The sequence below is a fragment of the Rhinolophus sinicus genome, linkage group LG07, assembly GCF_036562045.2.
Source record: "Rhinolophus sinicus isolate RSC01 linkage group LG07, ASM3656204v1, whole genome shotgun sequence".
In the NCBI taxonomy this organism is placed as follows: Eukaryota; Metazoa; Chordata; class Mammalia; order Chiroptera; family Rhinolophidae; genus Rhinolophus; species Rhinolophus sinicus.
In genome coordinates, this window is record NC_133757.1 from 84,091,303 (window position 1) to 84,108,008 (window position 16,706).

The 16,706-nt window shown below is 51.4% G+C and overlaps 2 protein-coding genes across 4 annotated transcripts; both read left to right on the forward strand.

Moving 5' to 3' along the window:
* The first annotated feature begins 3,846 nt into the window (after positions 1–3,846).
* AP1M2 (adaptor related protein complex 1 subunit mu 2) lies at positions 3,847–12,740 on the forward strand. 2 transcript variants are annotated; one of them, XM_019744954.2, is made up of 12 exons: positions 3,847–3,987; positions 5,187–5,343; positions 5,578–5,645; positions 7,039–7,169; positions 7,281–7,428; positions 7,523–7,649; positions 8,109–8,251; positions 8,333–8,404; positions 10,534–10,692; positions 11,264–11,389; positions 11,840–11,915; positions 12,325–12,740. In XM_019744954.2, exons 1-12 carry the CDS (start codon positions 3,946–3,948, stop codon positions 12,345–12,347), a joined length of 1,272 nt encoding a protein of 423 aa, XP_019600513.1. In that variant the 5' UTR covers positions 3,847–3,945; the 3' UTR covers positions 12,348–12,740. The 2 variants fall into 2 exon arrangements, with proteins under 2 accessions (XP_019600513.1, XP_019600512.1); XM_019744953.2 differs by having other exon boundaries at positions 8,103–8,251; positions 12,325–12,488.
* A 1,253-nt stretch (positions 12,741–13,993) lies between these two features.
* Positions 13,994–16,556, forward strand: CDKN2D (cyclin dependent kinase inhibitor 2D). 2 transcript variants are annotated; one of them, XM_019744979.2, is made up of 3 exons: positions 13,994–14,184; positions 14,460–14,615; positions 15,614–16,556. In XM_019744979.2, exons 2-3 carry the CDS (start codon positions 14,475–14,477, stop codon positions 15,971–15,973), a joined length of 501 nt encoding a protein of 166 aa, XP_019600538.1. In that variant the 5' UTR covers positions 13,994–14,184; positions 14,460–14,474; the 3' UTR covers positions 15,974–16,556. The 2 variants fall into 2 exon arrangements, with proteins under 2 accessions (XP_019600538.1, XP_019600537.1); XM_019744978.2 differs by lacking the exon at positions 13,994–14,184 and having other exon boundaries at positions 14,233–14,615.
* Positions 16,557–16,706: the final 150 nt, after the last annotated feature.

The window sequence follows — 16,706 nt, forward strand, 5'->3', positions numbered from 1 at the left end:
AGGAGTCAAATCCACAGAGACAGGAGGAAGTAGATGGTGGTGCCAGGGGTTTGGGGAGGGGGATGGGAGAGAGTGTTTAATGGACAGAGTTTCAGTGTGGGAAGATGAGAAAATTCTGGAGATGGATGGTGGGCATGGTTACACAACAATGGGAATGTACTTAATGCCACAAAACTGTACATTTAAAATGAATAAAATGGTATATGTTATGTATATTTTACCACAATAAAAGTTTTTTAAAAATAGATTTTAAAAAATAAGGTGTAACACAGGTGACAGGGGACACTTGGGAAAGCCCAGAGGAGGGATCTGACCTAGACGTGGCATGGGAGCTCAGAGAACGGAAACAGACACCTGTCTGAAGCAGACACCTGTCTGAAGCAGACACCTGAGAGCTGAGTGAGAATGAGGCACAGAAAGCAAAAAGGGGTAGGTATGCACTGAGCGGTCAGGTGCCAGAGGAAAGAGAGAAGGACAGAGAGGAACTGACATTAGGGAAGTCAGTGTGTCTTGGGTCAGTGGGTTCAAGTGGTGCCTCGTGGGAGAGGTCAGCAGGGGTCTAACTGTGCCAGGCAGGGCAGCTCTGGGCAATGGGGAGCCATAGGGGATGAGACAGTGAGGGTGGGTGGTAAGAGCTGTGAGTTTCAGAGCGATCCCTTTAGTGGTGTAGAGAAGGAATTGAATGGGGTGCCTGGAAGCGGGGTCCCTGAGGGAAGGCTGGGCAGGCTATAGGCACAGAGGAGGAACTGGGGCAAGGCCACAGGCCCTTGGGACAGGGGAAGCTGCAGCTGAGGCGGGGCAGCTGCTTACACAGAGAAGCTCTGTTCTCTGACCCTACTGAAGCTTTTGGGCTCATAAATTTTTCAGCCAAACAGGTCTTGAGTTTCAGATTCCAAGGCGCCTGGCCCGGCTTTGCGTCCTATTTACTGCCTGAAAACATCCCAGGGCCCCAGGCGAAGGGCCCTTGTGAGGTACAGTGATTCCAGGGCTGGGGCTGGCAACATGTGAAACCCCCCGAGTCACCTTCTGAGCTTGGGACTGGTAGGATCGTGGAGGACATCCCTCTTTTGGGCAGAGCCGGCATAAAACCTTGGGGTTTGCTGGGCTAGAATTCCAGCTCTGCCACTGCTAGCAGGTGACTTTGTATAAGTCGCTCACTCACTGAGCCTCAGTTTTTCTCTGTCAAATGAGGATAATAGGTTTCCCTAATTCTAAGTGATGTTCCATGGAAGGGTTCCTGTATGGGAGACCGGGAGGGCAGCACCTGGGTATAGTGAACCCCACAGAGGCCTGAGCTATTGCTGGTCATAGTAATACTTGTACCCCACGATGCAGCAGAGCAGTTGGGTGAAGGCTGGGACCCTGCTTATGAAGACTCAGATTCAAATTCTGACTCTGCTTCCAGGCTGTTTGGCCTTAAGCAAGTGGCTTCACCTCTCCCTGCCTCAGCTTCTTCTGGTGTAAAAAGACCAGGTCTTCCTCTCAGGTCCTGAATTATCAGGAAAACCATAGTTGGGAAGACCAGAGTCAAAGACAGCAAAAAATAACAAACTTAAAAGAAACAAAAAAAGACATGAAGAAGTACTAGAAGATAAGTGCCCAACGAATGTGCACTACTGCTCTGGTTATTGTGTTATTGTCAACGACAGATGCCAGTGGAGGGGGAATGGGCAGCTCTGAGAGCCGCAGCTCTCTCTCTTCCCTTCCTCAAGTCCCCTGCAGGGATGCCCACTCCACCCGCAGGGGCTGATGAAGGTTTGGGGCTGGCTTCAGGGAAGGAGGAATGAGGCCTGGGAGAGCTGTGTGTCCTCCCCTGCAGGCCTGCAGGACGCTCTGTGAAGCAGGATTTGTCCCAGCCAGGCTGAGATTGAATTTCCTTTTTCTCTCCTCCTCCAAACTTCCCTGCAGACCACATCACACAGTCAAGGAGTGGAACTGGGGTCCACAGTAGTTGATGTGCAGGGAGAAGAGGCACAGGCATGAGTTATGCCCAGAAACTCAGTGAGCATAGCCTGTGGCAGCAGCACCATGGCTGCTATGCCCACTCAACAGAATGGGAGACTGAGGCACAAGCGGTGCAATCACTAACCCAATACTCCACAGTCAACAGTAGAGTCAGGATTCAATCCCAGTACCTGTGCTCTTAACTGCCATATAGTAAATACTAATAATTATAGCAAATAATAACAACATTATTAAGTGTCGGCTACATCCCAGGCATTGCCCCAAATGTCATGTTACATGTAAGAACTCATGCAATCTGCACTATAACTTAATTAGGAACATGCAGTTACTAATTGTATTTCACAGATGTGCAAACTCAGATCCAGGGAGAGGAGGCCAGGTGCCCGAGGCCACCCCGCTGGTCCATTGCATACCCAGGACTTGAGCCCATGCAGCTATCTCCAGAGCCGATGCGCTCAACAAGCATATATAAACAATATATAAACAACAACAAAAACAATACTGGTACCAGCTTTGTGCCAGGCTCTGCTCTGGGAATCTTTCTGGAATCTTTCTCTTGGGTGGTCCCGATTCATTAGGTTGTAGTGGAAATTTTTCAAAGGCCAGCCCTTTCTCTGATCTCCCTGCCCACAGCCCCTTATTCATTCTCCAACGCACACTCTCAACCCTGCTGCCAGTTCAGTTGCCTCATCATTCCCATCCTCACTTCTCTCCAGGGATCATCTTGTTTTGGGGTTTTTATTTTTATTATTATTATTTTTTAAGATTTTATTTGGGAAGGGGAACAGGACTTTATTGGGGAACAGTGTGTACTTCCAGGACTTTTTCTAAGTCAAGTTGTTGTCCTTTCAGTCTTAGTTGTGGAGGGCACAGCTCAGCTCCAGGTCCAGTTGCCATTGTTAGTTGCAGGGGGCAGAGCCCACCATCCCTTGCGGGACTCGAGGAAATTGAACCGGCAACCTTGTGGTTGAGAGCCCACTGGCCCATGTGGGAATCGAACCGGCAGCCTTTGGAGTTAGGAGCGTGGAGCTCCAACCGCCTGAGCCACCACCGGCTGGCCCAGGGTTTTTATGTTGTGTGTCTATTGCCCTCCCTAGAATGAGAGCAGTGGAGTGGCTTTGTCTATGTCGCCATCCCTAGCACACAGAAGGTGCTCAGTAAATACTCACTGAGTGAATCATCAACAGCATCATCACCATAATGAAAGCAGCTCCTATATGCCCAGTTCAGCACACAGTAGGTGCTCAATAAATGTTTGTTAAATGAATAATATTATAGTCATAATAGTAATAACCATTTATCTCTTCAACATTCTATCAACATCTTAACGTCACACAGTAGGAGCTTATAAATATTTTTGGAATGAATAAGAGTAACGTTAGGATAATAATAACAGCAGCTACATTTGTCCTACTTGGAGTGCAACCCACAGTTCCTATCACTGAGTGAAAGAATGTACTAGTGAGTGAATATCTGAGTGAAAGAATAATTCATAAATTTTTATGGTATGAATGAAAGTATGAATGATTTGGACAAATATTATTGAGCACCCAGTGCTGGGCATTGGAGACACAGACAGGAACAGGACAAAGTCCCTGTCCTATTGGGGCTGACATGCGTGTGGAAAAGACAGAGGAGGAATAAGATAAATGGATGGATGGGTGGAAGGATGGACGCATGGATGAATGGATGGATGGATGGACGCATGGATGCATGAATGGACGGTCTAGGGTTTCCACCCATCAGCACTCCTGGGTGCGATGGGAAAGTGAGGCAGGGCAGCGGTCCCTTCTGAAGCCCTGCCCCTTCCAGCCCCCGCGTTCTTCTTGTACGCCGACAGCGCCGCTCACCTGGCGGCCTCCCCTTTAAGACTCACCTGGGCGCTCACCTGCGCGCGGGCGCTTCCGCAGGAAGAAGGAAGCAGCGCCACAGTCGTCTCCTGACCGCCCTCCCCGCCTCCTAGATCTGCCCGCTGCTTCCATGTCTGCCTCGGCTGTCTTCATCCTCGACGTCAAGGGCAAGGTGAGGCTGGGCGCAGGGGTGGGGCGCAGGTGGGGGAAGCACAGGTGAGGCTGCGCTCCCCCGGACCCAGGGTCGGCTTCTCCGAGCGGGCAGGAAGGCCCCAGAAAGCCCTGGGGCGTGCGAACACTCCCTCCACCAATCCCGGGGAGTTCCGGGGAGTCCCGGGTCCAATCCCATCTCCACTGTTTTCTAGCCGCGTACCTGAGGCAAGGGGCTTCGCCTCTCTAAGTCTCAGTCTCCCTTTCCTTGGAAATGGGAATAACAGAGATTCCCACCCCATGACAGTTAATACAACCTGATGCGTGTAAACCACTTAGCACAGGATACTGCTGCAAATTATCAGACGGTCAAAGATAGAAATCATTATTTCTATCACCATCATCATCCACAGTATTAATATTTGGGGAAAACAGCAGGGTCAGGGAGACCCTAATTCCCCTTTGGGGCTGCCTTGTCTCTTTCTGAGCACCGTCTCCTTCAGCTTGTCATTCAATAGCAATAATAACAGTGGTGGTGAAAATAACATTCCTGATAATAATAATAGCAAGAGCTAAGGCATTTGAGGACCTGCCGTGTGCCCTCCCTGTTCTAAACACCGGACTAAACAACCTTACCAAGTAGATGCTATTATTATTGACTGCTTACTGCCTGCCAGACAGAGCTGTATGAGCTGAAAGAGGTATATGGGCATACCTTTTTTCTTTTCTTTCTGTTTGGCATAATCTTACTTTTTCTTTTACTTTTTTCTTTCTATAATCTCTCCTTCGTTTCATCCTTCCTTTCCTTTTTTATCCCAACCTCACCAGTTTGGTGCATATGAAGTCCTGGGCAAGAGCAGGAATTCTGGAGCCAGGGCACCCTGGTCCATCTCCCAGTTTCCCAGTTACTATGGACATGGTTCCTACTTCAGTTTCCCCATGTGTACATGTCTACCTTACAGGGTTGTGGTGAGAACTTAATCAGCAAGCAAACATCCAGTCTTTAGTAGAACAGGACCTGGACCTCAGTGAGGACTCTAGACACATTAGCTGTGGTTATCATGTACCCATTTCACAGAGAAGGAAACTGAGATGCAGAGAGGCAGAGCCTTGCTCAGGCCCCTTGGCCAGGAAGTAAGGTCAGAACCAGGCACTCTGATGCCCCTGGGTGGAGGGTCCTGGGATCCCAGTGGTGACTGGACCTTCTCTGCCCACCCTTAGCCCTTGATCAGCCGCAACTACAAAGGCGATGTGGCCATGAGTGAGATAGAGCACTTCATGCCTCTGCTCATGCAGCGGGAGGAGGAGGGCGCCTTGGCCCCGCTGCTGAGCCATGGTCGGGTCCACTTCCTGTGGATCAAACACAGCAACCTCTACTGTATCCGGCTACAAGTGGGATCCATGGGGGCCCAGGGTGGTGGCAGCTTAGACCCAGAGAGGGTAGGCTGAGGACAGCAGTTGCATCGCACATCGGTGGAAGCTCAGGCAAGAGTGGGGTGGAGATAGGCAGAGATGGGGGAGGTGGTGGGGGTGGGGTGGGGGGGTTCAGGATCCGTGTTCCATTTGATCCCTTTCCCAAATGGCACCTTTTTCTTAACCTCGCTGCCCACAGTGGTGGCCACCACGTTGAAGAACGCCAATGCCTCACTCGTGTACTCCTTCCTCTACAAGACAGTGGAGGTAGGTCCTGGCCTCCCATTGGCCTGTTGGTCTGTCTGTCCACCTGTCTTGCCTGCCTCTTTCAGGGTCCATCTCTCCTAAGAAGCTTTGCCTGACCTCCCTGGGGGTGCCCCCATCACAGCCCCGTCACTAGCTGCTATGGGATCATCTCTATAGGGCAGGGATCTAGGGGGTCATTGAGAGGGTGTCAGTGCTCATATCTGAGCCAGAGGGAACTGGATTCCAATCCCAGTTCCCTCCACTTCCTGGCTGTGTGATCTTGAGCAAGTCACTTCTCTCTATGCCTCTAAACTGGGGGTTACAACAAGTCCTGCCACGGGGTTGTTGTACAAATTAATCAAATTCATACCTCTAACATGCCTAAAACAGTGCTCAGTATACAATAAGTGCTCAATAAAGGTTTGGTGTTGTTAGCTTTATCACTAATGTTATAAAATCATATGATTTATTGAATGCTTACTATGTGCCATTCTCAATGACTGAGAAAGTACATAGTCAATACTTTTTAACAAGAAATATTTATTGGTTTGTCTTTTCTCTGTCAGACAAAGAGAAGACACAGCTATGCATTTCCCTGTCTGTCCTGAGGAGACATAAAGGAGGTCAAACAGGAGAATATTAAATCAGTGACTGGGGTGTTAGTCTCACCATAGCGTGACACTCAGGGGAGGGGGCCTGATTGAGGAGGTGATATTTGAGCTGGTTGACAAGCAGCCCTCTGTGAGGCAAGCTGGGGGAAGAGTGTCCCAGGCAGATGGAATGGCTTATACAAAGGTCCTGGGGTAGGAATAGAAAGGTCAGTGAGATTGAAGCAGAATGAGGATTGGAGGGTGGTTCAAATCTTGATGATTGACAGGTTTCTGCTATGCTTATGCCGACTAATTCCCAGGGTCTCTTAACTTGGGGTTCCCAAACCACCACGGGCCTGTAGTTCATGAACTTAGTCATATTTCTGTATAACAGGTTTCCTTTGCCATTCTGTTTTGTTTTATGCATTTACAAATCTTATTCTGAGGTGGGTCTGTGAACGTCATCAGATGTCAAATATGCAGGGATCCATGGCCCCCAAAAATCAACAGTGGTTCTGAGCCCTTCCATTTCCTCCTCTGGGAAGTTTTCCTGGACCTCCCACGTCTGGGCTCCTACTTTCCTTGTGTTTTCCTCATTATTGTACCCAACATGTTGGATGATATTACTCCTGTTACCAGTCCATTTTTCCCACTAGACTTTTCCATGAGGACAGGGACCCTGTGGGTTTTCTTCACCATTAATATCCAGGCATTGATATACAGTAGGCACTCAATAATTGCTTGTTGGCTGGATGGCTGGATGAGTGGGGACCCAGCCCTACATCAGCTGCACCTCTGTGGGTGTCTGCTCCCTGCACCCCCAGGTATTCTCTGAATACTTCAAGGAGCTAGAGGAGGAGAGCATCCGGGACAACTTTGTCATCGTCTATGAGCTGCTGGATGAGCTCATGGACTTCGGCTTCCCCCAGACCACCGACAGCAAGATTCTGCAGGAGTGAGTGGGCCATATGGGCAGCCACAGGGCAGCTCACAGGTGGGAGGAAGTCAGGGAGGGCCAGGGGAGTGTCACTGGGTCCACCTGCTCATGTCCCCTGCCTCCTGCTAGGTACATCACACAGCAGGGCAACAAGCTGGAGACAGGTAAGTCGCGGGTGCCACCCACCGTCACCAATGCTGTGTCCTGGCGCTCTGAGGGCATCAAGTATAAGAAGAATGAAGTCTTCATTGACGTCATAGAGTCTGTCAACCTGCTGGTGAGCCCCAAAACTTTCACCCCACCCCTACCACGGCCTGGGGGCAGGATAGGGGACCCTCTGCCAATTGCCCCCACCGTGCGTGCATCCTCAGGTCAATGCCAATGGCAGCGTCCTGCTGAGTGAGATTGTGGGCACCATCAAGCTCAAGGTGTTTCTGTCCGGAATGCCAGAGCTGCGGCTCGGCCTCAATGACCGCGTGCTCTTCGAGCTCACTGGCCGTAAGTGTCTGGAGAGGGGCTCATGGAGGAGCCAGAGACCCCCTCTGTATCTGGGGACCCAGAGAATTGCAGCCCCGTCTGAAATAAGCTTTCATGTGCCCTCTGCTGGTCGTGGCCAGCAGTGCAGCTGCTGGTTCATTGAGCAAACACGGCTTCATTATTGAGTGCCAGGGGCAATGACAGAGAGCAGTGAAGAAAAAGATAAATCCTGGCCCACTTGGCTGACATTCAAGTCTATCCTAGGAGACAGGATAGCATCGTATTTAAAATATTCGCTGGATTCAGATCCCAGCTCTGCCCCTGGCCAACTGGGTAACTGGGCAAGTTACTCAGCCACTCTGGGCCTCAGTTTCCTCATCTATAAAATGGGGGTGATTGTAGCAGTGGGCGATGAAAGTAGAGGTAGGAACCCTTCCCTGGGCCCCGGGGTCACCCTGCATGCTTGGCTCCGAGTTTCAGGGAGCAAGAACAAGTCTGTGGAACTGGAGGATGTGAAATTTCACCAGTGTGTACGACTCTCTCGTTTCGACAATGATCGCACCATCTCTTTCATCCCACCTGATGGCGACTTTGAGCTTATGTCCTATCGCCTCAGCACCCAGGTGAGGCAGGGTCAAGTCCTCTGGCAGGGAGCAAGAGTTTACCCCAGAGCCTCCCAGAACTCCCCCTTCCTCTGTCTGCAGGTCAAACCGCTGATCTGGATTGAGTCTGTCATTGAGAAGTTCTCCCACAGCCGTGTGGAGATCATGGTCAAGGTAGGCCGGGGGAACAATTACTCACAGTGCTTTATCTGTCCCTCCTACCCCGTCACTGATCTAACTTCATTTCCCACCTCCCTCCTGGTTTCTCACTTCCTTCCAGCCACACTGGTCTCCTGGCTGGTTCTCAAACATGCCAGGCACCTTTCCCTCCATCCCACCCCCTGGCCTTTGCACTGGCTATTCCCTATCCCTGGATCACTCTGCCCCCCACCCACCTAGGTATCCTCATGACTCCTTTTCTCATCTCAAGTTCTTTGCTTAAATGTCACCTCAAAGAGGCCTTCCCTGATTTCCCTATTTAGAATTGGATCCCCCTAGCATTCCCCACCTCCTTTCTTTGCTCTATTTTTTTAATTCTATTACTTATCACTGTCTGATATGTTTTACTTACATATTTACTTTCTTAAAAACATAGTGTATTTATATGATTTAAATAATGATGAATTACCCAGCTTATTCAAATGTACTTGACCAGAGCCTCTGAACCCCTACGTACCCCTCCCCCAATTCCTGCTCCCCTCTTGCCCAGAGGTAGTCACGATCTTGAATTTTATGTAAGTTATTTGCTTATCTTTATAATTTTGCCACCCACATGTGTAACCACCAATATTTTGTTTTGCCAGTTTCTGATCCTCATAGCTGTGGATTCAGGCTGTATGTTTTATATATGACTTGCTTTCTTCATGTAACTTTGATTTTTAAGATGAATTCTGGGAGTCATAGCGTAGTGCAGACACTTCTATAGCTGTAGAATATTCTACCATGGGACTCTTCTATGTCCCTTCTCTGGGTTGTTTCAGTTCTTGGCTATTCCAGTCTGCATTGCCATAAACAGCTCTGTGCGTGTCTCCTGGTGCCCCAAGCAAGGGCTTCTCCAGAGCTTATAGTTTAGCCCTCTTTTACTAATGAGGAAACTGAGGTCCGGGGGACTAAGATGTCACTCATCTAAGAACTTGGGTTCACCTGGCTCAAGAGTCTGTGTTGTTAGATTTGACTTTATTCCCCGATCTTGGGGTCTCAGGAGCTGGGTTGCAGAGCGGATGGTCACCAGGAAGGGTCTTGATGCTCCCCAATATCCCCATCTCTACATGCAGGAAAGGGGAAGGGGCTATCAAAGCTAGTGCATTTCAGGAAGACTGCCCCCCATTTACTTCCATGTTCTCTGCCCCTGTTCCCACTTCTCAAATATCCCTCCTCAAATGAATAAATAATAGCAGTAATCATAATCCTAGCTACCACACATGGAACACTTAGAATCCTTGTATTAAAAGCTTGTCCTGTATCACAAAACACTAAAATATAGAGGCTGCCAAAAAAATGTATACACATTTTAAGAAAGGAAAAAACTATTAAAATTGTAATACTCAATATATACCGACAATAAGAGATGAATACAAGTCACGTTTGACTTCTGCAATTACAAGAGCTGCTCAAAGTGGTTACCATCAGCATCCAGACACTTCTGATTATGGTGAACTACTGCTTGAGCAACGTTGACCAAAGTGTCCACTTGTATACATTTTTTTGGCACCCCCGGTATATGTAGTATGTCACACAGCTCTAGATATATAGTGTAACTTCATTTATTTGTAAGGAGTGCATGTGATGGCTGAGGATGCAGACTTAATTTGAATCCCTACTGTACTAGTTACCTGCTATGTGATTTGAGCAAAGTGTTCTTTCTGTGCCTCAGTCTCCTCGTCTGGAAAATGGACATTAGGAATGGATCCTACTTTAAAGAATCAGTGAGAGGGCTAAGTGGTTGGCACATGGCAGGGGCTCCATAAATGCCAGCTCTTAAATGAAAACTCTTCTGTGACAGGCTGAGAGGTGTCATTTTGAGCCAGGCAAAGGTGTGTGACACTTTACAAATGGAAGGCACCAAGGGCAGGGTCTCTGGAGTCTCGTGAGTGTGGACAAGCTTTGCCACTTGGCTGTGTGTCTCCAGGCAACTGCCTTAACTTTTCTGTGCCTCTGTTTTCCTCATCTGTAAAGTGGGCAGGACAGTGGTCCCACTTCAGGGATGTAGAGGCTCTTGATAAGACCTCACATGGAAAGGGTTTGGTGAATAGTTGCAGAATCTATGAGCAAATTCTTCGTGCCGCATGCTCTCTCCCCAACAGGCCAAAGGGCAGTTTAAGAAGCAGTCGGTGGCCAACAGCGTGGAGATATCTGTGCCGGTCCCCAGTGATGCTGACTCCCCGCGCTTCAAGACCAGCGTGGGCAGTGCCAAGTACATGCCTGAGAAGAATATTGTGATTTGGAGTATAAAGTCTTTCCCGGTGAGCACTGGGGAAGGGTGGGGATCTGGGGGCATCTGCCCCGACTGCTTGAGGGCCAGGCAGAGAGCCAATGGGAAAGCCACATCTGCATGCACATGGTTGTCTTTGGGGGGGATAATAAAGCTTGACACCAGGCCAGTCTGGTGGTTAAGCTCCCCCTACTCAGCTCTGGAGGAAACCAGCCCTTCATTCAGATTCCTACTCTTGCCTCTCTGAGCTGGATGGCCTTGGAAATTCCTCTTCCCATTATGGAGCCTCAGTTTGCCCATCTGTGAAATAGGCAGGATCATGCTACCCACATCCTTGGGTTGCTGGAGTATTTGGCCTGACCCTGGAATCTGGGGAGAGGGTGGGTGTTCATCAGGGCCTAAAAAATGCGAGATGGTCATTAGAAGCACCCTCCCAACCAGGCTTTAGAGTCAGAAGTTTTGGCTGTGAATCCTGGCCAGGACCCTTTACTTTCTTGTCTGTTAAATGGCCTGAGACTGAATGTCCTCCAGAGGCTGCTGTGAGGATGGTCTGGGGCTTATAGGCGCCCCTCGGTGTGTTTGATACCCCCATGTGCCTTCAGGGGGGCAAGGAGTACCTGATGCGCGCCCACTTTGGCCTCCCCAGTGTGGAGAAGGAAGAAGAGGAGGGCCGGCCCCCCATTGGGGTCAAGTTTGAGATCCCCTATTTCACCGTCTCTGGGATTCAGGTGAGAGAAGCGGGCAGGGTGGCTCTTCTCCTTGACTTCTGTGGGTTCTCCTCTCTCCCATCTCTTGTCTCTCAGGTCACTGCTGCTCCCTGGCCTGGGTCTCCTCTCTTTCCACTTATTACTTCGTGCCACCTTCTTCCCCACTAGCTCATTCACTTGGGTCCCTTTCCCACCCTCAAGCTGTTCACCATTCCCTTGGCCTGTGCCACCCTGTCCTCCCAAAATTGCCGTGTCCATTTCCTTACACTATGCCATCTCTTTCCCACTGTCCTGGACCACCTTCCTTACCCCCACTCCCTCTGCTCATGCCACATCTTTGCCCCAAGCCATGTCACATCATTATTCCCAGCCTGTGCCATCTCATTCTCTCAAGTTGTGTCACATATATTCCCCTGGCCCCAGCCAGCCCTCTACCCCAAGCCTTGGCCACCTCCTTTCCTTCCCTTCCAGGTCCGATACATGAAGATTATCGAGAAAAGTGGTTATCAGGCCCTGCCCTGGGTCCGCTACATCACCCAGAGTGGTGGTAAGACAGCCCAGCTCCCTGGGACGACAGGGTCAAGAAGAAAGGGATGGTCGTGGGGCTTTGATATATTGTCGCTTGGAGAGCTCCAAAACTCAACAGGCCTGGTCTCAGGCCTACCCCATCTTTGTCACCATACCACCCTGGGCCTCAGTTTGCCCGTTTTAAAAATGGGGGCAGTTGCCAGTTCCCGGTTTTGGATAAGGGGCTGAACACATAACACTCCCATTTGCTGCCTAGAAATAGGCTTGTTGCTGTGGTTACAGTCCCTCTATTTGACACCATCCTTAATTTTGTTACATCCTCACAGGGTTGGTTGCTCATGGGCACTGGGGATGGGGAAGGGCGGGGACAGTCCCTCTGTTCCCTTTCTCCAGTTCTGAATCAGGCCCTGCCCATTGTTTCCTTGCAGATTACCAGCTTCGCACCAGCTAGAAGGATGAAGAAGTGGGGGCTTGAACATGGGCCTCCCTCCCCTTAGTCCTTGACTGCACACTTTAGAGGAAGGGAGGGAGGGGATGTGGGGAGGGTGTATGTGAGCAGGCCCTGGTTGACTTAGCAGTTTCTTGCTTCCTGCTCCCAGCACCTGGCCTCCTCCCGGCCTTGTCCTCTACCCATAGGCTGGAAGGGATGGTCTCCCTACCTCCTTCTACCTTCGGACTCCCCACTTCCACTTTTATATGAAGAAAGAGAGGAGGGGCTTGAAGGCCCCCTCAAAAGTGCCTTCTTGCCAGTAACCTGCCTTAGGGGGTATTGGAGCCTTTTCTCCTTCACAGCTGCTGAGCCCACTCCTCTACGTTTTAGAATGGCATTAAAAAGATGAATTTAGCCACTGTGTATATGTTTCTTGGCCGGGGACTGGGGATGCTAGGGACTGAATTACTGGGATGGGAGTGAACAACAAATCTATTCCTCAGCCCTGGTGATAGGTCATCTGGGCTCGCCCAGCTGCCTTCACCTCCGGGCCCGTGGCTCCGGACTTCCCTCCCCCACCACGGTCAGTTCCCCTCATAGCCGCCAGAGGGCGCTGTGACTTCTAAGTCAGATCCCTGCTCCTCTGCTCACACCCTTGCATAGTTCTCATCTTGTTAAAAGTCAAGTCCTCACTGCAGCCCACAAGCCTGATCTGCAGTCCCCCTCCCACCACCTTCTCTTTACGTCGCTCTTCCTGGACACACCAGGGCCTTTGCATTTGTAGTACCCTCCACCTGGCATGCTTTTCCTTAGATATCCACATGGCTCCTTCCCGTACCTTCAGGTATCAAATCAATGTCACCAACTCAGGGTGGCCCTCCCTAAACTATTTTCAATGGCCTTCCTTTCCCAAGAGACTATCACTTACCCCGTTTTATCAGCTCCTTAGCGTTTACCACTCTGAAAGGACTTAGTTGTTGTCTTCTTTCGCCCTAAACGTAGAGGCCTCAGAGCAGGTGCTGCCCGGCTCGCTTAACAGTTAGGCGTCTAGTACACAGTAGGTGTTCAGTAAATGTTCGAATGAATGCCTCTGTAAGAACCACCTCCCAGGCTCAACCACGTGGCAGTTGCAGCATGAACTGTCCTGCTCGCCTTTGCACTTGCTGTGCCAGGGCTAGCTCAGCCTGAGCCAGAACATGATCCCTTCTTTCACCCACTCTCATTTTCCCGTTTTATTTTCTTCACGGTGTTTAATGGTATGTTAAATTATTTAGGTGCTTGAATGTGCGCTCCCCAGCGCCGGTAACGGTTCCTGCACACGGTGGGTGGACGAAAAAACGCTCCGCGCCTCGTAAGGGCGAATAAATGCTTATCACCGAGTGAATGGTGGAACCCTGGACTGGGCGGCCCCAGTCCTGCCTCCCTTTCCCTCGGAGGTGCAGAGGTCCTGGAGCAGCCCGCGCTACCATACCCCTGACCTTTCTCCCCTGGGTCAGTTAAACCGGCCTTCTTTCCCGCCCGCCAGCCGAGTTTGAAAAACCGAAAACCCCGCCATTGCCGGCGGTCCACCGGTCGCCGCCTCTCGGCCAATCAGGAGCGGCACCGCCCACACCGAAGCGTAAAACGTCCTCGGTGACGAGTCGCCATTGGCTACACTGGATGTGTGGGCGGGGCGCCGCAAGGTCGCGCCCCGGGCAACGCGGCTGGGCTACTATGTAGCGAGTTCGTAAGAAAACAAATCCGTGGCGTTAGGGGGCGGGGCCTCGAGCACGCTGGCTCCTCCTCCCAGCGGTCGGCTTGGCGGCCGCATCCGCCGCACTGGTTCAGAAGAGACTCCGCCCGTCGAGGAAGAGGGAGGGTGAGTTGGGGGGAGACCCAGCCCCAAAGGGGCGGGCGCCGGGTTGGGCCCTGCGGGCGGCGGAGGGTTGGGCCCAGCTCCCAGCCCCTCGCGACCCACCGGCTGACAGAGGGGAGGAGCCCGCCTGGAGGGCCGGGGTCGCACCGGAGCCTCCGACTGGCAAGCCGGGCCAGGACCCTGGCTCAGGCCGGGCGCGCCGCCAGAGGGTTGTTCGGACCGGCATCCGTGGTTTGCCCGGTACTGAACGCGTTTGGGTGGGGCGGGGGGCTTCGCAGGCCGCCAGTGTCGATATGCTGCTGGAGGAGGTCCGCGCCGGCGACCTGCTGAGCGGGGCCGCGGCTCGGGGCGACGTGCAGGAGGTGCGCCGCCTTCTGCACCGCGAGCTAGTGCATCCCGACGTTCTGAACCGCTTCGGCAAGACGGCACTACAGGTGAGGCCGGGCCGACCGGCAGCGAGAACTGGGATCCCATAATCTGGTCCCAGTGGTGGCTAATTGGGATCCAGTCTCCATCTCTGGGCTGACGTTGCTCCCTGAGGTCCCCTTTCGTAGGTGGGTGGTGGATGGTGTTAGGATGGGGGAGGGGAAGTTTTTCCATCTCTGGAGTATTCCTTGTTCTCTGGGCGCCGGGGATTCGGTTTCCCTGGGGAGGTTCTTATTCCATGAGTGAGGGTTCAACTTCTTTGGATCCCGGTTTCATGGGACGGCTCTGGTTTCTTTGGGCTTCTATGGGGGGGATTCCATCGATGGAAGAAGGGATTATCTGAGAGGTATCCAGTTTCTTTGCGGGGCGGGGGTGACAGGAATCTCCATCCCTGGGTTTTTTCAGATTTCTGGTATATTATGTGAGGTTCCAATGGAGGAACAGTTACAGATTGCATGGTAGTCCCCATTCCGTGCGAGTCATTTTATAAGGGAACCCCCTTTCTTGTGGGGTCAGGTGCTCAGGGATGCATTCTGATTATATGGGAGGGGCTATTCCTTTGAGAAGGGGTTTCAGATTCCCTGGGCATCTCCTTTCCCTTGAGGGGGCTGTGAAGTTCTTTGGGGAAACGGTTCTCATTCTATGAGGCCAATTTCCTGGAGGGGGGGTTTATATTTCCTGGTAATTTCCCTTCTCTGAGGGGGGGTTCTCTGGTTCCTTGGGGGAGGTTCTAAGGTTCCTTAAAAGTTCCTATAGGGGCTATTCCCAGGGGCATGTCTTATCTTTAGGGGAGTCACCAGTTTCTTGGGGGTCCCTATTCCTTAAGAGACCTTGTTCTCTGGGGTCTCAAACGGCTGCCCTCAAGGACTTGTGTTCCCTGGGCTTTCCTCATTCTCCAGAGGACCTCTTCTCTGCTGTTCCCTATTTCTGAATGACCCCTCTCTCCAGTGACTCCTTTTCCTGGAACTCCTCCCTTAAGGACCCCCTACACTCTGCCCTCGCACAGGTCATGATGTTTGGCAGCCCCACCATCGCCCTGGAGCTCCTGAAGCAAGGTGCCAGCCCCAATGTCCAGGACGCCTCTGGCACCACTCCAGCCCATGATGCAGCCCGCACTGGATTCCTCGACACCCTGAAGGTTTTGGTAGAGCATGGTGCTGATGTCAATGCACCTGATGACACTGGGGCGCTCCCTATCCATCTGGCAGTGCTAGAGGGCCACAGAGCTGTGGTCAGCTTCCTAGCTGCTGAGTCTGATCTCCATCATAGGGATGCAAGGGGGCTCACACCCCTTGAGCTGGCACGGAGAAGAGGGGCTCAGGATCTCATGGACATACTGCAAGGGCACACGGTGGCACCGCTGTGACCTGGGGCCACCCACTCCAGCAACAGGACCCAGCTGGGTTTTGTCAGTAAAGGAGGAAAGAAACACTTTCTCTTCTTGCTCCTCCTGCCCACTGCCAAAGGTGGCGGGGCACCAGTTTGTGGCTTATTGGTGTTGATTTCTGGGGGGTGTGTGTTTACGGGGCATTTCTCATTTGTTTTTCTCACCCCTTTTGGTGTGTTGGGCAGAGAAGGGCTCCAGCAGTCAACAGCCACCTAAACGGTTCAGTTTCCTTCAAGCCCCATACTGCTGGGGCTGCAGATGAGTCCCAAGGGCAGAGCGTTTAAAGCTTCAGCCCCAGAGTGAGGTCATCGCTTCCAGGGCTCCTGGAACCTGGCGACTTTGGCTGGCTGTACCCAGAGAGAGACCTCAAGTGTGCACACTGCTTTCAAGCATGGGGGGAGGGGGGAGTTCCAAATGAATAAAAGGGTAGCATGAGTTCATATTTTGTTTTCCAGTCTCTTGTACAATGTTAAAGAAAATATTCTATTTATTAAGCTTTATGGAAAAAAGTTGTGTGTGATAATTTAATGTTTTTACCCATTAAATTAAGACTTGTGCCTGATCACAGTGCTGGTGGCTTCTGATTTTTGAGTCTGCGATGGAGAGTCGCACGTCCAGGATGTTCGTGGGGGCGGGGGGCACGGGGGTCGTGGCTCATGGATGCTTCGGGGAAGGGGAGAGAGTGGTAATTGTCAGGGCACCACGGGGGAGT

Coding starts and splice junctions, on each gene's coding strand:
- CDKN2D (XM_019744979.2), top strand. CDS start 14,475: ATGCTGCTGGAGGAGGTCCGCGCCGGCGACCTGCTGAGCGGGGCCGCG. Junction 14,616..15,613: donor TCGGCAAGACGGCACTACAG/GTGAGGCCGGGC, acceptor GCCCTCGCACAG/GTCATGATGTTTGGCAGCCC.
- AP1M2 (XM_019744953.2), top strand. CDS start 3,946: ATGTCTGCCTCGGCTGTCTTCATCCTCGACGTCAAGGGCAAG. Junction 10,693..11,263: donor GGAGTATAAAGTCTTTCCCG/GTGAGCACTGGG, acceptor ATGTGCCTTCAG/GGGGGCAAGGAGTACCTGAT. Junction 11,390..11,839: donor TCACCGTCTCTGGGATTCAG/GTGAGAGAAGCG, acceptor CTTCCCTTCCAG/GTCCGATACATGAAGATTAT.